The sequence below is a fragment of the Lissotriton vulgaris genome, chromosome 4_1 (genome assembly GCF_964263255.1).
Source record: "Lissotriton vulgaris chromosome 4_1, aLisVul1.2, whole genome shotgun sequence".
NCBI lineage: Eukaryota > Metazoa > Chordata > Amphibia > Caudata > Salamandridae > Lissotriton > Lissotriton vulgaris.
The window spans coordinates 1,138,961,504-1,138,982,540 of record NC_141691.1 but is presented as its reverse complement, the minus strand read 5'-3'; the positions used below and the strand labels follow the sequence as shown (position 1 = coordinate 1,138,982,540).

At 45.4% G+C, this 21,037-nt stretch overlaps 2 protein-coding genes across 3 annotated transcripts in view; both read right to left on the bottom strand.

Annotated features, from left to right (window-relative positions):
- The window catches only part of BASP1 (brain abundant membrane attached signal protein 1), a 226,637-nt gene that overhangs the window by 49,945 nt on the left and 155,655 nt on the right, over window positions 1-21,037 (bottom strand). The window lies entirely within an intron of this gene.
- Window positions 13,083-14,630, bottom strand: LOC147722990 (uncharacterized). The gene has a single exon (XM_086965389.1). The coding sequence runs from the start codon at window positions 14,604-14,606 to the stop codon at window positions 13,083-13,085; it is 1,524 nt and encodes a 507-aa protein (XP_086821515.1). The 5' UTR covers window positions 14,607-14,630.

Sequence of the window (21,037 nt, the reverse complement as noted above, 5' to 3'; positions counted from 1 at the left end):
GTGTATATTTTGAAGTCCAGGTGCCTTTGCAGAAAGGCCCACTTAGGCAGAGTTGAACAAATCAAGGTGAGAATGCACAAAGGCATCACCCCCGCAATCCTATTAAATACAGAAAAAGAAGAACTCACCACACAGTAGGATGGTGGTAAAAGCCAGCTTTCGAAATTGAAGCAATTTTGGGGAAGAAAAAAATAAATCGATCAAGACCCGAAGGTTTCGAACCACTCCTGAAAGAGGAGGAACGTGATCCTGAGACGGGGGCCACAGGCTGGTATTAAAAAGATCAGCAACATTTCCTGTCCGGAAAATCTCAGGTTTTGTCATCTTTAGTTTTAAGCAGAACAGGTTAATCAACGCCCCACATTTGTCACCATGGCAATTGACACATCCTCCTCACTGCTGTTTTTACAAAATGTCTGCGAACATGTATAAAGAGAAGACCAGTCAGTTTATCAGATAAACCGGAGCGGTGATGTGAAGATTGAACACAAGAGAAAATAAAGAGCTCGGTGCAAACCCCTACAGCAGGGGTTTGAGTGCATAGGTCTAAGGCACCAACTGAACGGCTTGAAGTCTCCGAAAAGAAAGAAACAGCGCATTATAGTACAGGGGTCAGAATGGAAAAGCCTTCATAAAACCATGAGGTGCCTCCCAACTCCAGACAAGCACTGTACTATTTTGCTTTCATTGCAAATACCTCAACTGAAATTAGGACAGTCTCACACAAGATCCCCATGCCTTGGGGAGGTCATCAAAAGGCTGCGTTTCCGGCCTCCTTCTCGCTTTTCTGTCCGCACTCACTCCATAAGGGTGCAGTGCTGGGCCTGGACATTTAAGTGAATGAAGGTAAGAAGGCCCTTCCAACAGGACTTTTGCCATGGCAAGCAGGAAACCTGCAGGAAGAATAGGCTGGTCTTGCCCGAGAAAGGATGGTGGCGGTAACATGAGCCCCTTTCATGCCAGACACCACCCAGCCCTCACTCAGGCAGGCAAGGTTCGTGGAAATAATAACTTCTGTTCTTAATTTGTTCTGAAAGCTGTGCCCAGCAAGCAGGCGCAAGCACCAAAATAAGGAAACGAAAACTTGAGGGTGCTAGTTCCTTGGAAAGAGAAAGCAGATGTAACTAGCTTCTACACAGGGGCCATGATGGGAAGGAAAGACGTCAGTACATTTGGTCAAGAGGGAGACCTGCACTTTGAGAAATAAGTGCAGCAGTAGGCTTCTGCCATGGTACCTTTGGGCATCAAAACTAAAGTTGTGCAGTGGCTTATGACAGGCGGAGCCAGTGTGTTGCTGATCTGTAGAATTGTCATCTTCTGTTGCTCTGCCACACTATGGCGTCATATTTAAATATTGAAGGCTTTTCAGATGACAGGACCCGTTCCAATGTATTTTCTGCATCCAGGAAAGAATTGAAAGAGACGAGGAAACCCATAGTATAAATGCTGGGGGAAAAAAACATTCTCCAAAGTTGAATCAAAAGGGTAGTTCCCTTTGCTTTCTTCCAGGATTTTCTTTCCCTCCTCACAAAGTAGGATGATGAGAAGTCAGGTGAGTACAGGAACAATTAATCATCACTCGAAAGGAAAGTCCATGAGGAGAGAGGGCAAGCCCGATTAGCATTTCTAGCTTGCATGAATCTGCTAGGAGAATTCCAACTAAGTTCCAAATCAGGAGAGGAGTAAGGTCTTCTCAAAAAGTTAGATAAACAAAATTCTGCTTAACTCCCCGGGTGGCTTAATGTGATGGACAATATTACTTAGGGAATGAGTTGGACATGAGCCTATTCAAAAACAACATTATCTAGTTTACACACTATTGTAGAAACAGAATGAGATGCCTCCCCTCAAACCCAGTTGATTTGAGGATACCTGCAGCGTTATGTAAGTCTTATGCAGAGCTTAACTTGACTCACAGGGCAGGGACTTTTACGTATACCTGCAGGGTGTAGAATTCAAAACAGATTTTTGGCACCGCAGATGAAGACTGCAGACCAGCTATCAAAGATGGAATTGCAGGCTTGAGTAGTTTTTAGAGGTGGGATTTGATAGGCAGGAGGGTTATCACTTGATCGGTAGTTTCTGGTCTGGATGAAAAGCCAAGTTAGACAGCAGCCAGATGGTAACTCGAATAAATGTTATTTCTATGGAAACGATTCTTTGACTCACAGTTAAGAGGACACACTTCACAAGGCTTTCAATAAATTGAGGGACATCCTTTGTGAACTATAAGGGTTACCCCTTACCAATCTTTCTCCTAGGGCCAAAAAGCCAGTACTCTCCCCATGGGTGAGGCCAGACAGAAAAGACTTCTGACAAGGACCCTTTCATGTTTCCACCAAACATCCAGAGTGGTCTAGTAGGTGCAGCAGTAGGTGGCAGACTGATGTATTTTATATAAATTTGGGAGTACCATGAATGGGATTTGCCCCTTTTGTCAAGCATTCAACAACCAGAAGCTTTGGCAAGACAATGGCTGAAAGTATAAGGGGCACAGTGATTAGTGACGAAAGTGATACACAAGGTGCAAGCACTGTAGCTCAGTATGACGGCTTTCAGACTTTCTTGGTGTGTGCTTTTCCTATTTATGCCAACAGATTCTGTGTGGTTCCCTGGGCCGGGGTCATCTGGGCACTTTGATAAAATCGGTCTTGAGTTTCTGCGATTTGAGTTCGTTTCTGTTTGAGGTAGTTAGCTTACTTTTGGGGGAAGCTGCAGCATAGTTTGCTTCCCACAGAATTCATACTGCCATAATCCACTAGAGCAACCACAGGGTAATAGTAAATTAGAACCATTCACAAAGTACTACATACACCTGTGTTCTCTGATGAACAAACCAGAGTAAATTAAATGGTGCAATGTACATAACTAATCATTACTAAGAGCCACAATAAAACCCGCCCTATGAGAGGCAATGTGGCATTTTCCATGCTTGCATTTGGGCTCATGACCAGTTTACTTCACCACTGCACCCCAGACAAGTTATGAAAACAAATGTGTTTTAACGTGGGGTCTATAGACATGCAATCATATTCCTTTATTGTGACCACTGGCTGTCAGTCCTTCAATCGCCAAACAGTAATACAAACAACACACGTGAAAAATATCTGGATGCCACGATCTGTGTGTTAGGACATGGAACGCCTGAGGAGGTCATCTATCGTTCTTCAAATTCAGGCAATTGGAGTCTTTCTACAGTATTAATAAAAGTGACAAGTGACCAGGTGATATAGGACTTAAGACATCATAGATTAATTTGAGATGCGTTTAACCATCTTTGAAAACGTATACTGAAAATTAACTTAACTCAAGTTGTGAATACCATCTGTAAACAAATACCAATATAACCTCTCAGGTTAAAAAAACTAGCAGCCTAACGTAATTGCTATACATATACGTGTTGCCAACTCAGCCTTCGATAATTTTGCAAAAGTACACTCGGAGCTTGATAAGCGCTCTAGATCTTGGTGGAGCAGCCGGGTTACACAGCTTTTAGCGATTTTACCACTGCTTTTGACCGGGCAAGTCAGCCTACCTTGTGGAGAAAGAAGGGTTCTACACGTCCATAAGGACTTTTCAACATACAGATACGTGAAGTATAGAGCTAAAGAGGAATAATAAGGAAGTATGTGTTATATACGTTATAATGGCACCCAGAACCGGAAGCACGTTTTGATCGCCTGTGAAGCTCTGAAAGAATTTTGTTTTTTAATGTCCAGTGTTTTTAAATTATAGCGTTACTTTTAGGAATGCAATTACTTTTCTGTCTCTGAAGTCGCAGTTACCATGAATTTATTATATTTTTAAAATGTTGGTAGTATTCATTGAAAATATGAATGTACATTTTTTAATGTTTTTATGGAAATCGCTTTTATATTATTTATATTACTACTTTTGCAGAGGCCATGAAAAAATAAAACGGAGCAAAACTAAATGAACTTCGCTAGCCTTTATTCTTGGATTAAATGCTGCTGTGACTCACCACCTCATACTGCTCTTGCACCTCACCGTTTGTGGTGGATTGTTACACTCCAGGATATGATGTCACTCAAACCACTGGCCACACTTGTTGCTACTGAAATGTTCGGCTGGTTAATTTTATCACCAAGAAATTGTGAGAGGCGGACGTGGCATCACCTCTGAGCTTGACTATTTAATAATAAACCCACAACAAAAAAATATATATTATGGCATGTGGAAAAAAAAACAAACAGTGAGGACATTTTTCTGAGGCAAACCGGAGTTTCTGAAAGGGTTCAAATCTGTTTTTTGTGCAGAACGTGTCACCATATGCCCAGTCGAACAAGATGACGCATTCTGTGGGGAGGCAATGCAACAACAAAATAACCACAAACCCTTGAACTCAAGCAGGGTATATAGTTAGTTTTACTAAAGCTTGTGAGTAGTAAGTTCATCATTTTCTGAATAGATTTTAGTCATAAACGTTAAATGGCGTTTCTTCCTCTGCTAGGGTTCTTGCTTAGGTCTGTCATCAGAAGTTTCTGGGCTACATTTTCAAAACCTTGTAGATGTGCAAGAATGACTTTATTATAAAATATCAAGCTTTTCATGCATGACTTTGAAACTGTTCACAAACTCAGTTCTGCAAGTGGAAGTGTCGGCTGCACAACTTCCTCAAAGTATGCAGAACTTCGACATTTATAAGTAGAGGTGAGCATTACCTCCTCGTCTTACTTCCGCACCACAGTAATTACCCATGAGCATTCTGCTCAAACAAAAACTCCAAGCAAAAGTTAACATACTAGTCTCTCTATCCCTCCAATATGGTCCCCAGTGTCCACCACCAATCATAAAAGGATACAAGATCCACATCACAACCTGTTTTATTTGTTTCTGCACTGCTCAGTGCTGTTCCTGTGGTCAGGTAGGTGGGGGCGGCAGCCGTGCTATAGTGGAATCTTGGGCCCTGGGGGGTGGGGGGGGTTTGGTTGTCTTAAGAGTGTCTCCCCCCCCTCCTCCTTATGTTACACTTCCTCCTTGGTCCTGCTGTAGCGGACTCCCAGAGTGTGCCTTTAATTTGTGCCTCGCGTTTGGAGGTCTCCTGCAGAGTCCTGCTCTACCGGACTCGGCAGGTCTTTCATGTGCTCGGCACCCTTTGCACTCATTTGTCATGGTCCCCTGGGGTTGAGAGGGACCGCCCCATTTACTTACCAGCTTTTTACGCTGCTACTGTCTATGTGCGCTAGGTTTGCGTTGGCCTGTGGGGGCCTGGCTTCATGCCGGCTCATCGCAGTTACTGCACATTTTGCAGGGGTTTTACTCTTATGGGCCATTGCGTGCACGGTAGGGACATGCCAGAGGGCCTCCTGGGGCATTTCTTTGTGGTTGCTATGGTCATGGCACTTTTTAAATGTGCTGGCTTGCCATAGTGAGTTATTCTTGCTGTTTTGTAGTGGCAAGTATGATAGAAGTTCATAAACTGTTTCTTCACACACTGGGGAGTCTTCTGGCTCTGCAGATGCGGTCCCTTCGCTGGCTGTGATCCCAACAGTTGTTACACACTGCAGTTTTGCATGACAGGGGGTCTGTTCCTCTGTCTAAAATGGCTAGATGTGTCCAGGTCCCTCCCTTGGGGAGCAGCATGGGCAGCTTATGGGTAGTTTTATGCAGGGATCGGTTCTTAACGATGTCCTTCTGCACATTTACCTTAAACTGTTTCCGGAATCGGAGGTTCATATGGAAGGCGCAAATTTTTTTTTTTGCTGTCTCAGTAGAAAGAGCAGGTGTCTTTACCGCTGCACTCCTCTGTCTTGTAGGTGTTGGCGTCTGAATGGAATGCTGTTGATAGGAATGCCTTTCCCAGTTTTTGACCATTCGGTTTCCTTGTGCGTCTTTGCTGTTAAGTTTCCGGCCTCAGTGAGGGTGGATTCTGTGATGGCTGGCATGTCTTCTCAGGGTACTGATGTTTGAAGACACTTCCCCGTCGGACCTGGGTGATAATGAGGTTGATGCGGCAGTGTAGCACACTTTTGCCACCGCCAATTTTTTAGGTCGAGCCAGAGCTAGAGTGCATGTGCTACAGGGCCTTGTGTTCACTCGTGTGGGTCTGACTCCTCCCACACATAGGATTGGCTTTTGCGTGTGTCTTTCAATAATGAACCGGTACAAAAGGGGGTGGTGATGGACGGAGTATCTGAACCAATCAAACACTCCCACCCAGTCAACAGATCTGGGTTTAATCCATCACCGTTCTTTAGCCCACTTTGCCACCCCAGTTTAGACATGGCCATATGCAAATCAGTCTGACCCTGTGCCTCATGGGAACAGTCCAGCCCGAACTGCCAAGCCATGCCTTGTTCTGCATTCTGTCCATCTACTGTTGTTTTTGCATTTGTCACCCCGAGTGGGATGGGTATGCTCAGAAGTGAGTCCCATGCTCTCCACACCACTGGAGTCAAGCTATCCTGGCTGAAGATGGCTGATAGCCAGAAACCGGTCCTAGGATGCTTGATTCCGGTCCAGGAAAGACTTGGCTTGGCAGTTCGACTGGGCTGTTCCCATGAGGCACAGGGTCATAGATGATTTGCATATGGCCATGTCTGAACTGGGGTGGTGTGGAGTGCAAAAAAACTATGGATTTAGGCCCAGATCTCTGTACTGGGGTGAATGTATGACATTGTTCTGCATTCTGTCCATCAACTGTTTTTGCATTTCAATAATTAAAGTACGCAAATGGCTAAAGGCGGGTATATGTCCCACCTATTTTTTAAAGTTCACTCCCACTGTGTTTTGCTTTTGGGAGCGAGCAGCGCGCGCACAGTGGCAGCTGCATTCCTGGTGGGTCAGGTTACTCATTATACACAATGCGTTGTGCTTTCGCTTGTTTCATCCTATTAAAGACCTGTCTACAGTGGAGGATCTCGCACACCCTCTGCAGACGTATGCCAGTGTTGGGTGATTTGTGGTATCTGACTTGGGAAGCAGAGAATTGGTAGAACACCAGTGGTGTTTCATTTTGTTATACGTGAAAATGCTCATTATGGGGCGGTTTGCGTAAAATTAAAAGTTTAATAAACACTTCAGGGAAAGTAAGGAGTGCCGATTAGAGAAGGGACCTGCACCGCACAGACAGGTACAGGGGGTCTCTGGCAGAGACAAATAGGCAACGGTTTGTACATACTCTATCCTCAAAGTATAAAACAGCATTATTAAAGCAGCCAGGAGGGAGTATACTGATGGGAGTTCAAATGGGGTAGAGAATGGAGAAAGTGAATGTCGATGTATCTCCGTTTAGAGGGTACAACAAGACCCTTTCTTAATTACTAACCTGCCGTTCTGACCCTGCTGCACAACCCGACCCCCTGTGGAAGTTGCCCTCTGGGCCAAGGTACAGCAGTCCGAACCCTACACCAACTCCACCGCAGACCTAACAGCACCATCTCCACCCTACTCCTCTCGCAGTGGTGCAACCAACGGTGCACAGTGGTGATGAGGTCTGAGAAACAGAAAAGGGACTAAGAACAAAATTGGTTGAGTTTCGTCGCTACTCTTGTAAATGCTCATCTGGGCACGGCGCATCCATGTTGGGGTCAGGCTATCTGTCACGCATAAAAATTAATTCGGTGCGCTCCGCTTTATCTTGCTAGGAGGAGGCTTTGCGGTTGGTTTTAAGTTAGAGCAAAAAATTGTGTAGGTTATGACAAATAGTTAGCTGCATATATGTGCCTGGCCCTTTATTCAGTTGTCAAAAACTTAAAGGCCATTTTAGACCACAGCAACTTTCGTTCTGATCCCTGTCGTTTTTAAAGTGCCCAATTTTCCCAGTTTCATGTTTGTATATTTTCCTTAGACCAGATTTTTAGTTTTGACTGGATAGCACTTATGTCCCCTCTGTAAGTGTTCCTTCATGATTATAGCAAGCCTCAATAAGTCAGCGGCTCATTGTATATTGGGTATTAATAACAATGAAGATTACCGACAAGACAAGTCCCAACTAGCATTTGAAATTCAATAGGTCTCACATTTGCGAGAGTTTAAGCTATTAGCATGACAATGCCTTTTATTTATGTTTGAAAAACCAAAACTTATATTAAAGGCTTTGTCATTTACAATGCCAAAAGCTCAAACTCACCAAAATGTGAGACCAATTGCATTGTAAATGCTGGTCTATTAGAGTTGCTACCTATTTCCCCTATACCATCCGGTCCTTGTGAGTGTCTTCCAGTCATTGGCTGAGTTGTTGGGCCAGGGCGAGGACATTTCTTCCACTCTCGCCCTGATGCAACGACAGGTGCGGATCCTTTCTAACATTTCCTTTGATTCCATGGAGACGGCTGAGTCTAAGGCGGGTTCTTCTGTGGCGGCTCGTCACAGTTGTGGCTGCGTCCTTGGTAAGCTGATGCTGCACAGATCAATTTTTCTGGCATTACGCTTTTTGGTGCTCCCTTGGAGGATATGATCAGTAATTCTGTACTTTGGTCCTGCTAGTCAAGGGCAGGCTCCTCCGCCCTTTTGTGGAGGAGGGCGTTGCCGGGGTGCTCCTTCCTCTGACAAGTCCGGGTTCCCTGCCGCCTCTTCTACACCCTCCAAATCATGTCAGGGTTGCTCAGCGAGTGGGTCCTGGGGGGGGGGGGGGGGGGGATCAACTGTCTCTTTGTGAACATCTGGATGCGGACTGTGTCGGATCACTGAGTTCTCTTGGTGGTATCGTAAGGTTTTCACCTTTAATTCGTCCTGTCTCCCCCAGTCTGTTTCGGGTCACTCCTTGCCCCATGGACGCTTTATGGTTGAAGGCTCTGTTGGGCGAGGTCCGTTGCCTTGTAGGATATGGCGCGGTCTTTCCAGTGCCCATAGATCAGCGGCGGCTGGGAGTATACTCTATTCTCTTCCTGGTAAAGAATCACACCGGGGACCTCAGACCGGTAGTGAATATGATATGGTTGAATTGGTTCATTCCTACCGTCAAGTTGATGTCCTTGCAAGTGCTCCTGCCTCTGATCATTCAGTGGGATTTTCTTGCTTCCTTCGGCTTGCAGGATGCTTCTCTCCATGTCCCTGTCCATCTGGACTATCAGTGGTTTTTCTGCCTGTGTGTGATGGGCTGCCATTTTCAGTTCCGAGTATTACCCTTTGGCCAGTGTTCCTTCCCTCGTGTCTTTACTGCGGTTCTGGGCCCTCTGATTGGGCATTTACATGGGAGGGGGATTAAGGTATTTCCTTATCCTGGGTTATTTGTTGATTTCTGCTTCTTCTTTCTCTAAGGCAGAGCTCCATGTCCGTGAGATTTGCCTGGTCCTGGAGGGTCACCAATTTCTGTTAATATGGAGGGAGTCCTGCCTGGTTCCTTCTCAGGATCTGATGTACATTGGGGCTGACTTCAGGTTCAGGCTTTACGGGACCATGAGACGCAAGATGAGAAGGCGACTTAGATCATAGTATGAGGTATGACCCTAAACCATGACGGGGCATCAAGGGGGAGAACTCACATATTTTCCTGCGCACACCTGTGTAGAGGGCACGATTCATCTGCAGGTGTCGGCGACAAGCTTGGGGAAGAGGGGAGGAGGCTAGGTTTTAGTTAGAAATTTGTTGGGGGATAATAATCGAAACTTTGTTTCAATAGAATGCTGAATGTCAGAATTGCTGTATTCCATGATATGCCTTCGGGAGATGAGAGGAATGCGTGTTTTGTAATAAATCAAGCTTGTTTTTGTGTGCAAAAACCAATAAGGAATATGCTACTTACCAGTATGCATCTGTTCTTGGCATAGAGGGCTGCAGAGTGGTACATTATGAATAGATCGCCATCTGGTGTTGGGCTCGGATGATTGCACTTTGTTTTTCTTTTGGAGAGTCTTTTGTATCTTGGTGACTCCTCCCTTGGTTGGTAGTGCGCATGGGCATCGGCTCCATCCTTAGATTGTTTTGCCATAGTAGGGTTAGATGGAGTAGTATGATAGAATACAGATAGGAATGCCCATGTAAGTGTATCTAATTAAGATAATGTTGGAACAGACACAGGTTTCCGGGGAGGCTGGGAGGGCATGTACCACTCTGCAGCCCTCTATGCCAAGAACAGATGCATACTGGTAAGTAGCATATTCCGTTCGAGGCATATGGGCTGCAGATGGTACATTATGAATAGACTATACAGCAGTTCTCTCCCTAGCGGTGGTCGCCCGTGTGTTGCAACTGTTTGAAATAAAGTCTTTAATACAGCTTGTCCCACTCTAGCTTGTTGTGTTGTGTGCACATCTACACAATAGTGCTTTGTGAAGGTGTGCGGCGTAACCCAGGTAGCTGCTTTGCATATGTCATCTAGTGGAATGTTTCCCAAAAATGCCATAGATGCTCCTAGTTTACGTGTAGAGTGAGCTCTAGGAGGAACAGTTAATGTTCTCTTTGCTTTTAAGTAGCATATTTGAATACATTTAACAATCCATCTGGCAATGCCCGCTTTAGAGATGGGATTGCCCTTATGTGTAGGAGAAAACGCAACAAATAGCTGTTTTGTCTTTCTGAAAGTTTGTGTTCTGTCTATATAGTACAATATTGCCCTTCTGACATCTAATGTATGTAGGGCCCTTTCCGCTACAGTTTGTGGTTTTGGAAAGAAAACCGGTAATTCCACTGACTGATTGATGTGGAATGCTGAAATTACCTTTGGTAGGAATTTTGGGTTTGTTCTAAGAACCACTTTATTTTGGTGTAACTGCATGAATGGTTCTTGAATCGTAAAAGCCTGCAACTCACTTACTCTCCTAAGTGACGTGATAGCTATGAGGAAGGCCACCTTCCATGTGAGGAATTGTATTTCACACCTATGCATGGGTTCAAATGGTGGCCCCATTAGTCTGGTAAGTACTATGTTGAGATTCCAGACTGGGGAAGGTGGTCGTCTTGGTGGAATGACTCTTTTGAGTCCCTCCATGAAAGCTTTAATTGCTGGTACTTTAAACAGGGAAAGATGTTGCCTGTTTTGTAGGTACGCCGCTATAGCTGCGAGATGAACTCTGATAGAGGTGTATGCTAAGTTACATTGCTGCAAGTGAAGTAAATAGCAAATGATCTGTTTAGTGGATGCGTCTAGAGGGTTGATGTGCTTACTGTTACAGTGTATAGCAAACCTCTTCCACTTTGCTGCATAGCATGCTCTGGTGGTAGGACGTCTTGCTTGTTTAATGATTTCCATGCATTCTGGTGGTAAATCTAAATATCCAAACTATGACCTCAGAAGCCAGATCGCTAGGTTCAATTGTTTGGGATCTGGGTGCATTATTTCTCCATGGTTCTGTGTAAGATGCATGGGTAATAATCTTAGCTTTTGATGTGGCACCTGTGAGAGTTGTAGTAGCGTGGTGAACAACGGCTGTCTTGCCCACGTGGGTGCCACTAGTATCATTGTCATTGAGTGCTGCTGCAGCTTTCGAACCACTAACGGGATTAGTGGGAGAGGGGGGAAAGCGTAAGCAAATCTGTGGACCAATTTATCCATAGTGCATTGCCCTGGGACCGTTGGTGTGGGTACCTGGATGCGAAGTTTTGGCATTTTGCGTTCTGATGATTGGCAAACAGATCTATCTCTGGTTGCCCCCATCTTTGGAAGAATGGCTGCAGTATTTGGTTGTGCAGCTCCCATTCGTGTACTTGTTCTGACTGTCTGCTTAGGATGTCTGCTATCTGATTTTGAATTCCTGGTAGGTGTTCTGCTAACAGATAGATCTTTTGAGGAATGGCCCATCTCCAAATGTCCTGTGCTAGTTTGGATAGTTGGAGAGAGTGTGTCCCCCCCCCCCTGTTTTTGAATATAATACATCGCAGTCATGTTGTCTGTTCTGATCAGGACTGCCATGTTTGTTATTTGCATTTGGAAAGCTTTTAGTGCTAGAAATACCGCTAATAGTTCCAGGTAGTTGATGTGCAGTTTCTTTTGCTGCACACTCCACTTCCCCTGCACTGTGTATTTGTCCATATGCGCTCCCCATCCGGAGAGCGATGCGTCCGCTGTTATCACTTGTGGAATCGGTTCTAGGAACGACCGTCCTTTGGAAATGTTTGTTGTGTTCCACCACTTCAGAGAGCGATGCGTACGGTCGTCTACCAACACCAGATCTGTAATCTGACCTTGAGCCTGATTCCACTGTGTCGCTAGACACTCCTGTAGTGGACGCATTTGTAGTTTGGCATGTGGTATTAGCAGTATGCAGGAGGACATCATGCCTAACAGTTGCATAAACACTCGTGCTGGTAGTGAGTGTTGTGGTTGAAATCTTTGTATTAACCCGACCATTGTTTGTATCCTGATCGGATTGGGGTATGCTATTGCTCTTTCTGTGTCTATAGTAGCCCCCAGGTATTGCTGAATTTTGTTTGGTTGCAGGTGTGATTTTTTGTAGTTCACCGTAAACCCTAGGTGGTGCAGCAATTGAATTGTCTTCTGTGTGTTGTGAAGACATTCCTCTTGTGACTTGGCCTTTATTAACCAATCGTCCAAGTATGGGAAGACATGTATATGTTGTCTTCTTAGGTGTGCTGCCACCACAGCTAGGCATTTTGTGAACACTCTTGGTGCCGTTGTGACCCCGAACGGAAGGACTTTGAATTGATAATGTTGTCCTTCCACTACAAACCTTAGGTATTTTCTGTGGGCTTTGTGAATTGGGATATGAAAGTAAGCGTCTTTTAGATCCAGTGTAGAAAGAAAGTCCCCTTTCTTCAGTAAAGGAAGTACCTGCTGGAGCGTGACCATGTGGAAATGTTCCGAATTTATGTATGCATTGAGAGGTCTTAGGTCTAAGATTGGTCTTAGGGACCCATCTTTTTTGGGGATTAGGAAGTATAGAGAGTATACTCCTGTCCCTTGTTGATGTTTTGGAACCTTCTCTATTGCATGCTTTTGTAGCAGTGCTAGTACTTCTTCCTTTAACAATGTCAGATGATCTTGACTCATTGGACGCTGTTTGGGGGGGATGTTTGGTGGGGTAGCTGTGAGTTCTAGGCAATAACCATGTTGGATAATCTGTCTCACCCACTTGTCTGATGTGATGTTTTCCCAGACAGGTAGGAACTGTGATAGACGTCCCCCGACCGGTGTTATGTGGTCTGGGGGGAGTTCTATGAAGTCACTGCTTTGGGGTTGAGGCGTTGCGGTTGTTATTATTTCCGCGGCCTCTACCCTTGTTGTTGTTACCCCTGTAACTACCTCTTGAATTACCTCTGGGTGATGTAGGTGTGAAAGAGGTGGATTGCTGATTTGTTCCTGTATTTTTTGAGCCTCCTCTATAGGTGGATCTACGAAAGGAACCTCTTTGTGTTGGCTGTTGCAATGCTCCCATTGACTTAGCCGTTTCTGTATCTTTTTTCATTTTTTCCAAGGTCTCATCTGTGCTTGAGCCAAAAAGTGTTTTCTGATCAAAGGGTTGGTTCAATAAAGATGTTTGTACCTCCTGTTTGAACCCTGAGATTCTAAGCCATGCATGTCTCCTTAACATGACACTGGTGTTGATAGATCTTGCTGCAGTGTCTGCTGCATCTAGGGCGCACTTAATGGAAGTATTAGTTATTATCTTTCCTTCCTGTATCAACTGATCTGCCCTTTTCTGGTGTTCCTTGGGGAGATGTATGATGAGTTTTTCTAATTCATCATAATGTGCCCTGTCATAACGTGCAAGTAGTGCCTGCGTATTGGCTATACGCCAGCTATTTGCCGCTTGTGATGCTACTCTCTTGCCTGATGCATCTATTAATTTTGACTCTTTATCAGGTGGAGGAGCCTCTCCTGTAGATAATGAGTTTGCTCTTTTACGAGCGTTTGAAACTACAAGCGAGTCCAGAGGTACCTGCCCTTTGATAAATATTGGATCCTTTGGAGCCGGTTTATATTTTTTATCAATTCTTGGGTTTAACACCCTAGCCCTCACTGGGTCTTTGAATATTTCTTCTGTGTGACTGAGAAGACCATTTAGCATAGGAAGAGTACCTGATGTTCTTTGTGCATTAGGTAGTGTCTCTAATAAGAAGTCCTCTATTTGAGGTTCTGTATGTATATCTACTTTATGATATTTTGCTGCCCTATTAATGAGCTGTACAAACCCTGTGTTATCATCAGGTGGTGAAGGCTTTGAGGGATATAACTGTGGGTCGTTGTCATCATCTGACTCTACGTTATAATTTTCCCATGGGTCATCCTCATCTGGGATAGTTTCATCATCCCCTTGAGGTTCTCCCTCCCCTGACTCACTGTCTACATCAGACTGAGGTGTAGATGGTTTTGGTGTAGAAGGTGCAGGAATATTTGGCATAGTGTGAGGAATAGGAGAAGAGGGTGTGACTTTAGGTCGAGGAGAAGTAGGAGGAGTTGTATTTGTCCCCAGTGTTCTCTTTTTTGAAGGAAGAGATTTGTCTTCTATCTGTTCATTCTTACTCTTCTTCGTCACTACTTTGCCAGTTTGTGGATCTATAAACAAAATCTTTTGTTTGGGATCTGTCTGCTGCTCCTGTATCGGTACCGAAGGCTTTGGTTCCGAAAGGTGCTTTTGTCTTCGGTCGTCAATGTTCGGTGTTTTCGGCACTGAGTGTTTACTCGATTCCGACTTCTTCGGTGTCGAGTGAGTCTTCGATGTCGAATCATGTTTCTGTTTCGACATGGAATGTTTCGATGCCGAGCTTTCCCTTGCATGAAGCTTCGGTGTTGAAGTCGATGTCGACCGTTTCTCGGATCCGACATGGTGGGATGTCGACTGTTTCGGTTTCAGTTTCGGTTTCGTTGCCGGGCCCGAAGGCGGGGCGTCGGAAACTTTTTTCTGCGGTTTGACCGGGCTCGAAGGCGGGGTCGTTACCACACAGGGTCGGTTTTTTGGTAAGGGGACGTCGTCACTCACGGTTTGTTGCACGTCGAGTTCTTCGACATCCGACTCGTCCCCTTCCGACCCAGATTGATCCTCATGATCCTCTTCTTCCTCAAGTTGCTCGTCTCCGAACAGCTCCGGGATCGCCTCCGACTGCATTCTGGAAACCTCGTGTCTTCGAGCTCGACGATTTCTAATCGTCGACTTGGAGGAGAATGCTGCGCAGGCTTCGCAGTCCCTGGACTCGTGTTCAGGCGATAGGCAGAGGTTGCACACCTCGTGTAGGTCCTTGTGTGGGAACTTAGCACCACACGTTGGACATTTCTTGAATGGAGTCCTTTCCATGGACCCCGGGCTTGACTGCGTCGAGAAAGATCTCCTGTTTGTCGACATACATCAAAGTTTTTTCTTCGATGTTGAAGTCGAAACGCGCCGGAATGGAAATGAAACGCGTACGATAACAATACCGTCGAATTGGAAAGGGAATACGCGCCGATAAGTCACTTCTTTTGGAAGTCGGTCTGGAGCGTCTCAATCTCATCCGAACCCGATGGCGGAAAAAAACAATCTAAGGATGGAGCCGATGCCCATGCGCACTACCAACCAAGGGAGGAGTCACCAAGATACAAAAGACTCTCCAAGAGAAAAACAAAGTGCAATCATCCGAGCCCAACACCAGATGGCGATCTATTCATAATGTACCATCTGCAGCCCATATGCCTCGAACACTATGTTTTGGAAAAAAAATTGGGGCTGACTTCAGGACTCAGTTGGGTTTGGTGTTCATGCCTCATGCACGGAAATGGTCTCAGCTGTTGGTGATTTGATCCCTGATGTTGGTGATTTGCCCTCCTCTGAGGCTTTGGTTGAGGGTCCAGGGTCTGTTGCCTGCCTCCTTATTGGTGGCTCCTTGGGCTGGTCTCTATTTGTCTCCTATGGTGAACCATATTTTGTCCCATTAGTGCCCCTGTGGTCAGGTTATCGATCAGGGGTTCCTGTGTCAGCCCAGAAGTGGGTAGCTCTGGGTTGGTGGCTGGACGGCGGTCATCTGTCCAAGGGTAGTCTGTTTCCGATTGCTCCCTTTCAGGTGATCACTACGGACGCCTGCCTGTTGGACTGGGGGGAGCTACCCTGAATGACTCTTCGATGCAGGGCAGGTGGTAGGTAGCTAGGCTGTCTTGTTCCTCAGATTACAGGGAGCTGTGGCCGTTCAGTTGGGTCTCTTGGTGTGCTGGTGGGTAACCATGTTGGGGTCCCGATGGACTCTCAAGTTGTCATGTCCTGCTTTAGTCATCAGGGGGGTTGAAGTGTTCATTCAATCAGTTGCCTCGTTTGTTCCTGGGCGGAGTCATTGTTGGCCTCCCTGTCTGCGGTTTATCTTCCTGGCCGGGAGTATGTGGTGGCAGATTGTTTGAGCATTGTCCTTTCCCTCCATGGGGTCTTTTTCTCTGACCCAGGTGATGTTCCAGACGTTGCAGAGGGAGTTTGGGTGTCCGGTGGTGGTCTTGTTTGCATCTCCGGTCCATGCCAAGATCCGTTGTTTCTGTACATTTATTCCATGTCCAAGGGCTTGGCAGGTGGATGCGGTGTCCTTCCGGTGGCCCTAGGGCCTGTTGTGTGCCTTTCCTCTGGTTCACCTGATTCCAGCGGTTATGAGGAGGATCCAGGGATAGGGGCGTTGGTGCTTCCGGTGGTTCCGCATTGGCGCCGCCGCCGCCCGTGGTTTCCTGTTTGAGTTGGTGGTGCGCCGGGTTGGACGTTGCCGGTCCATCCGTTTCCATTGATGGGCCCTCTGGTTCCTCTTCCGGTGTTCCGGTCCGTGGGTCTTCAGGCTTAGCTCTTGAACTGTGTTCCTTGTTCTAGAATGGTTGTTCATTTGGGGTTACGGGTCTTGTCTAGGTGGCCCTCTACTTTGATATCTTACGCTACGCATTGGGACTCCTTTGCTAGTTGGTGTCTGCGCTTTGGTTGGTCTGTTGGTTTAGATCCTGCTTGGGTCCTGGATTTTTTGGGAGGACGGTTTTGTTTGGGCTTGGCCCTTTCTACCCTCCATGCTCAGTGGGCTGCCATTAGAGCTTTACGTTGTCTCCCTTTTGTGTCTGTGGAGCTCTTGGTGGCTCGTCTTTTCCAGTCTCTGGCATTTCAACGCACTCGTCCTATGTGGCCTCCTCCTCCGTGGGACCTTCTGTTGGTGTTGAGGGTGTTGCAGGGGGTTCCCTTTGATCCATTGAGTCCGTGAACTTGAAGTTTTTGACGTTGTAAAGGTTTGGGTGATCTTGCGGGATCATCCTACTTTTTTGCCTAAGGTGGGCTCTTTCTTTTGTCCGTCAGCAGAGGTGGTGCTCCCTGTTTTCTTTCCTGTTCCATCGTCAGCGGAGGAGTATCATTTGCACCTTTTGGTTGTGAAGCATGCTTTGGTGATTCATGTGCCTCGCACGACTTCTTTTTGTAAGGTGGCCAATTTGTTTGTCATTTTTGGTCTGTAGCCATCTCTTCTGATCTCAGTCGGTGGATTAGGGAGGCTCTCCTTTTGGTGCATGATGTCCAGTCTGTGGTTCCCTCTCCTCCGATTCTGGGACGTTTTTCTCGCTTTGTTGCTGTTTCTTGGGCCACCTTTGAAGGGGTTTCCATTGAGAATTTTGCAGGGCAGCCGCTGGTCTTCCCCTCATACCTTCAGGTCTCTTTGCCGGCTTGTGGTTTGGGGTGGTGCATCTGTTGCCTTTGCCTCTTCGGTTCTAGACTCTGTGGTTTCTTGAGATGTGTCTCTCTCTCGCTCTCTCTATTGTTGTCGATAACGCTTATTTTGTACTGCCTTCCGTGTGTGGGCTGTTTTTCCTATCCATGAAGCTGATGTTGCTTTGGTATCTGCTCATTGGCAATTACTGTGGCGAGGGAGACCAACGAGGAGGTAATACCCCAGTTACTTATGGGTAATCTTCATTACATTTATCTTCATTAGTCTTCCTCACCACAGTATAGGTTCCCTTCCCTCCCGGCCCTCTATTGTGGCTTCATGTATCCGACTTTGGTTTCAGGTCGTGATGTGGATCTTGTATCCTTCTGGATGATTGGTGGTTGACACTGGGGTCTCTATTGGACGGATATGGAGACTAGTATGTTAACTTTTGCTTGGAGTTTCTGAGGGAGCAGAAGGGTCATTGGTTATTACTGTGGTGAGGAAGACTAGGACTCGGAGTAATGAAGATTACCGGTAAGTAACCGGTCTTCCTTGTGCTTAGAAGCAATGGTAAGATCCAATGTAAAAATGAGTTCCACATCCAGAGTCGTAGCTTTTTGAATTAAAGGCAACCAATGCTTTTCACAACTGAAATCCTCCTACAGAGACCAAGTGCAGATGGCGAAGAAAGAATGAGAAAGGGCACCATTAAAACTTATTTTCACAGGAGGCACTTAAGAAAGGAAGGTGTGCCCTGTAGAAACTATTAACAACGTTTTAATTTTTTTTTAAAGTTGCATTACATCTTCCCTATTTCTTATCTATACACAAGCAGAATCTTAGCACTATGGAAATCCCATAGAGGTAGGGGTGGGGAGACAAGTGTTATGTTATCCAGATTCGTAGAGCGTACTATTAACCTGGACGGTATCCTGGCTCCGAGCACAGGTGGCCCTAGCCAAACCTGTGGCCTATGGGGCTACTCAGAGAGCCAGGTCCTTCAGCTTCTTGCAGAATTCATGGTGTGTGCCAAAGATGGATCAAAACTCAGAATAAAAGTCTCTTGTGAATATCATAATATAGAGTCATACATGCATGCATGGTTTAGGGTTGTGCTAGGCTTTAAACGTTTTGTCAGTAGGCCATGTGAGACTTGCATCCAATTTCTACATGTCATTTCCCAGTGCAGCTGTCTACCCAGTGTCTTCTCTGGTCCCTGCATTTTTAAGTACCCCATGCTCCATCCCTGTTCCCACTCAGCTTCCCCATCGCCTTGGGCCGGCGCCACAATTGTCTCTGAAAAAGTGCTTGAGGGTTAGTATAATGTGCCAAGCTGCATTCTTGCAAGATGATTCAGTTGACTGAACAGAAGCCTGAAGGTGACTGTTGGAATTTGAGTAACTAGTAGAGGGGAGGGGTATGGGGGAGGGGTGAGACCCTACTCAAGCAACAACCATAATTCTTGTCAGGGTGAAACACAAGCAAACCCCAAATTAACCTGCTATCAACCCAGTGGAAGGTTGGTACAAAAGCAGTCAGGCTTAACTTGGAGGCAATGTGTAAAGCATCTATGCAGCACTACAAACAGTAATGAAGTAAACAAACGGGACAACTTCATCCGATTTGAAGTGAACACACAACATAGGGAAAATTCAACTCCAAATTTGAAAGGAGTAAAATGTAATACATTATTTGGGCACTAAAAAGACTAAAATTCAATCAATAGAACCGGAGATATGCATTTTTTAAATATTTAAGTGAAAATAGTGCCTAAAAGCACAAAGCGCCAATGGTGGTTTGTGCAGGTCTAACCATTCTCACTCAGGCAGCAGAGTAACAGTCCTTCTTGCAGAGCAGAGTCTTCCACAAGTCCAGAGGCGTACTGAAGAGTTTGGTCTGAGGGTCCACGATTTATACCTGGTGCCCACTTTGAAGTAGAAGGTGGTTTTGGAGGTTTCCATTCAGAGGTGTTTGGAATTTCCAGTGTCTCTGCCCTAGCATTAGCTAATTTGCGGAAACAAAAGACTAGTGTCAAAATCCTTTGAGAGTGTGCTGGCCAAAGCCTCCATGATGTGCAAGTGTGGTAGGCGACAGGTCCAGCCGCTCATCAAGACGGAGATGGCCCATTCAGCCAACAACTATTCACACTTTGTCTCATGGTCTAGGAGCAATACACAGATCAACTGCCACCTACACCTAGTCTTGATACAGGCTGCAGACCCCAAATGGTTGGGACAAGTAAATGCCAACTTTGTAAAAGTGCCATTTTCAGAATTGTAACTTAAAATCGGACTTTATTATTATAGAGGGTTTCAAATTACAATTCTTTAGACCCCAAACTTGACATTCCTACCTGCTTCCAATTGAAAGTCATCACTTATTGAATGTAATAAGTTAACCCAATGTGAGAGGTAGGCCTTGCAGTAGTGAAAAACTAATTTAAGAGTTTAACACCCAGGACATGTAAAAGATAGATGTTCAGGTCCAAAGTCCATAAAACACAGCACTCTGCCCTATGGTCTGTTTAGGGCCTACCCTACTGGTGACATATGAATTAATAAGGAAGGTTTAGGACGGAGAAAAGTTATTTTTCTAGGTCGAAAATGGCAGTTAAAAACTGCACATACAGTTTGCAATTGCAGGCCTGAGTTATGTTTAAAGGCTACTAAAGTGGTGGGGTGAAAACAGTGTTGCAGCTCTACTAGTAACATTTAACTGACAGGCCACGAGAACATGTAGTACCTCTTTGCTAGGGATTTACAGGTAAACAAAATGTGCCAATTGGGTGCAAGTCAATTTCACGATGAGCGAGTACACTCACGTTAGCACTAGTTAACCGTGGTAAGGTGTGCAGTGTCTTATAAGTCAACAAAAACTGGTTAAAAAACAGGGGGATGAAGTCAAAAAGTTTGGGGACGAACCTACAGGAAGACTAAGTCCAACAGTAATGATCTGTAATCCAAGCAGTTCAGACCCAGCCTTTTCTCTTTAGGAGTTGGATAAAAATTAGTTCCCTTGAGTTAGGTCAGAAAACATCAATATTCTGGTGCTAAAGACAGTTTAGATTGTAGTTATCTCTATTTAAATAGATCAGGGTATTATTTTTTTAATTAAGTTTTCAAAATATTACAAATCAACAACTTCAAACAAAGCTAGTAACTACCAGCTTTTAGATTGGTTGTTTTACTTATTATTTAGTTATTTAACGAGGGAAAGAGCCTGCAGGGTACAATTGGAAACCCCTAAATGCCTTCTGTTGCAAGACCACAATTTCCATATCAGCATATTCCACAATATGGAAGGTCTTTTCTTTTGTTACACTGCTTTTGTAGCATCAGACACCCCACATCAGTGACATGGTGAGTGCTCAATTTGAGCCGGTGGTTACAGGTCAGGCACACCAGCACTCATCAGACATTGACCCAGAGCTAGAGAGAGAAAAAGGCACAAGAGGGAAAGGAGGATGAAGAAAAGGGGTGTCTGGTAATGTGGATTAAAGAGACAGGAGGTGGAGGAGGCTGGGTGGAGGAGGCTGGCTGCAGGCCTCTGACCA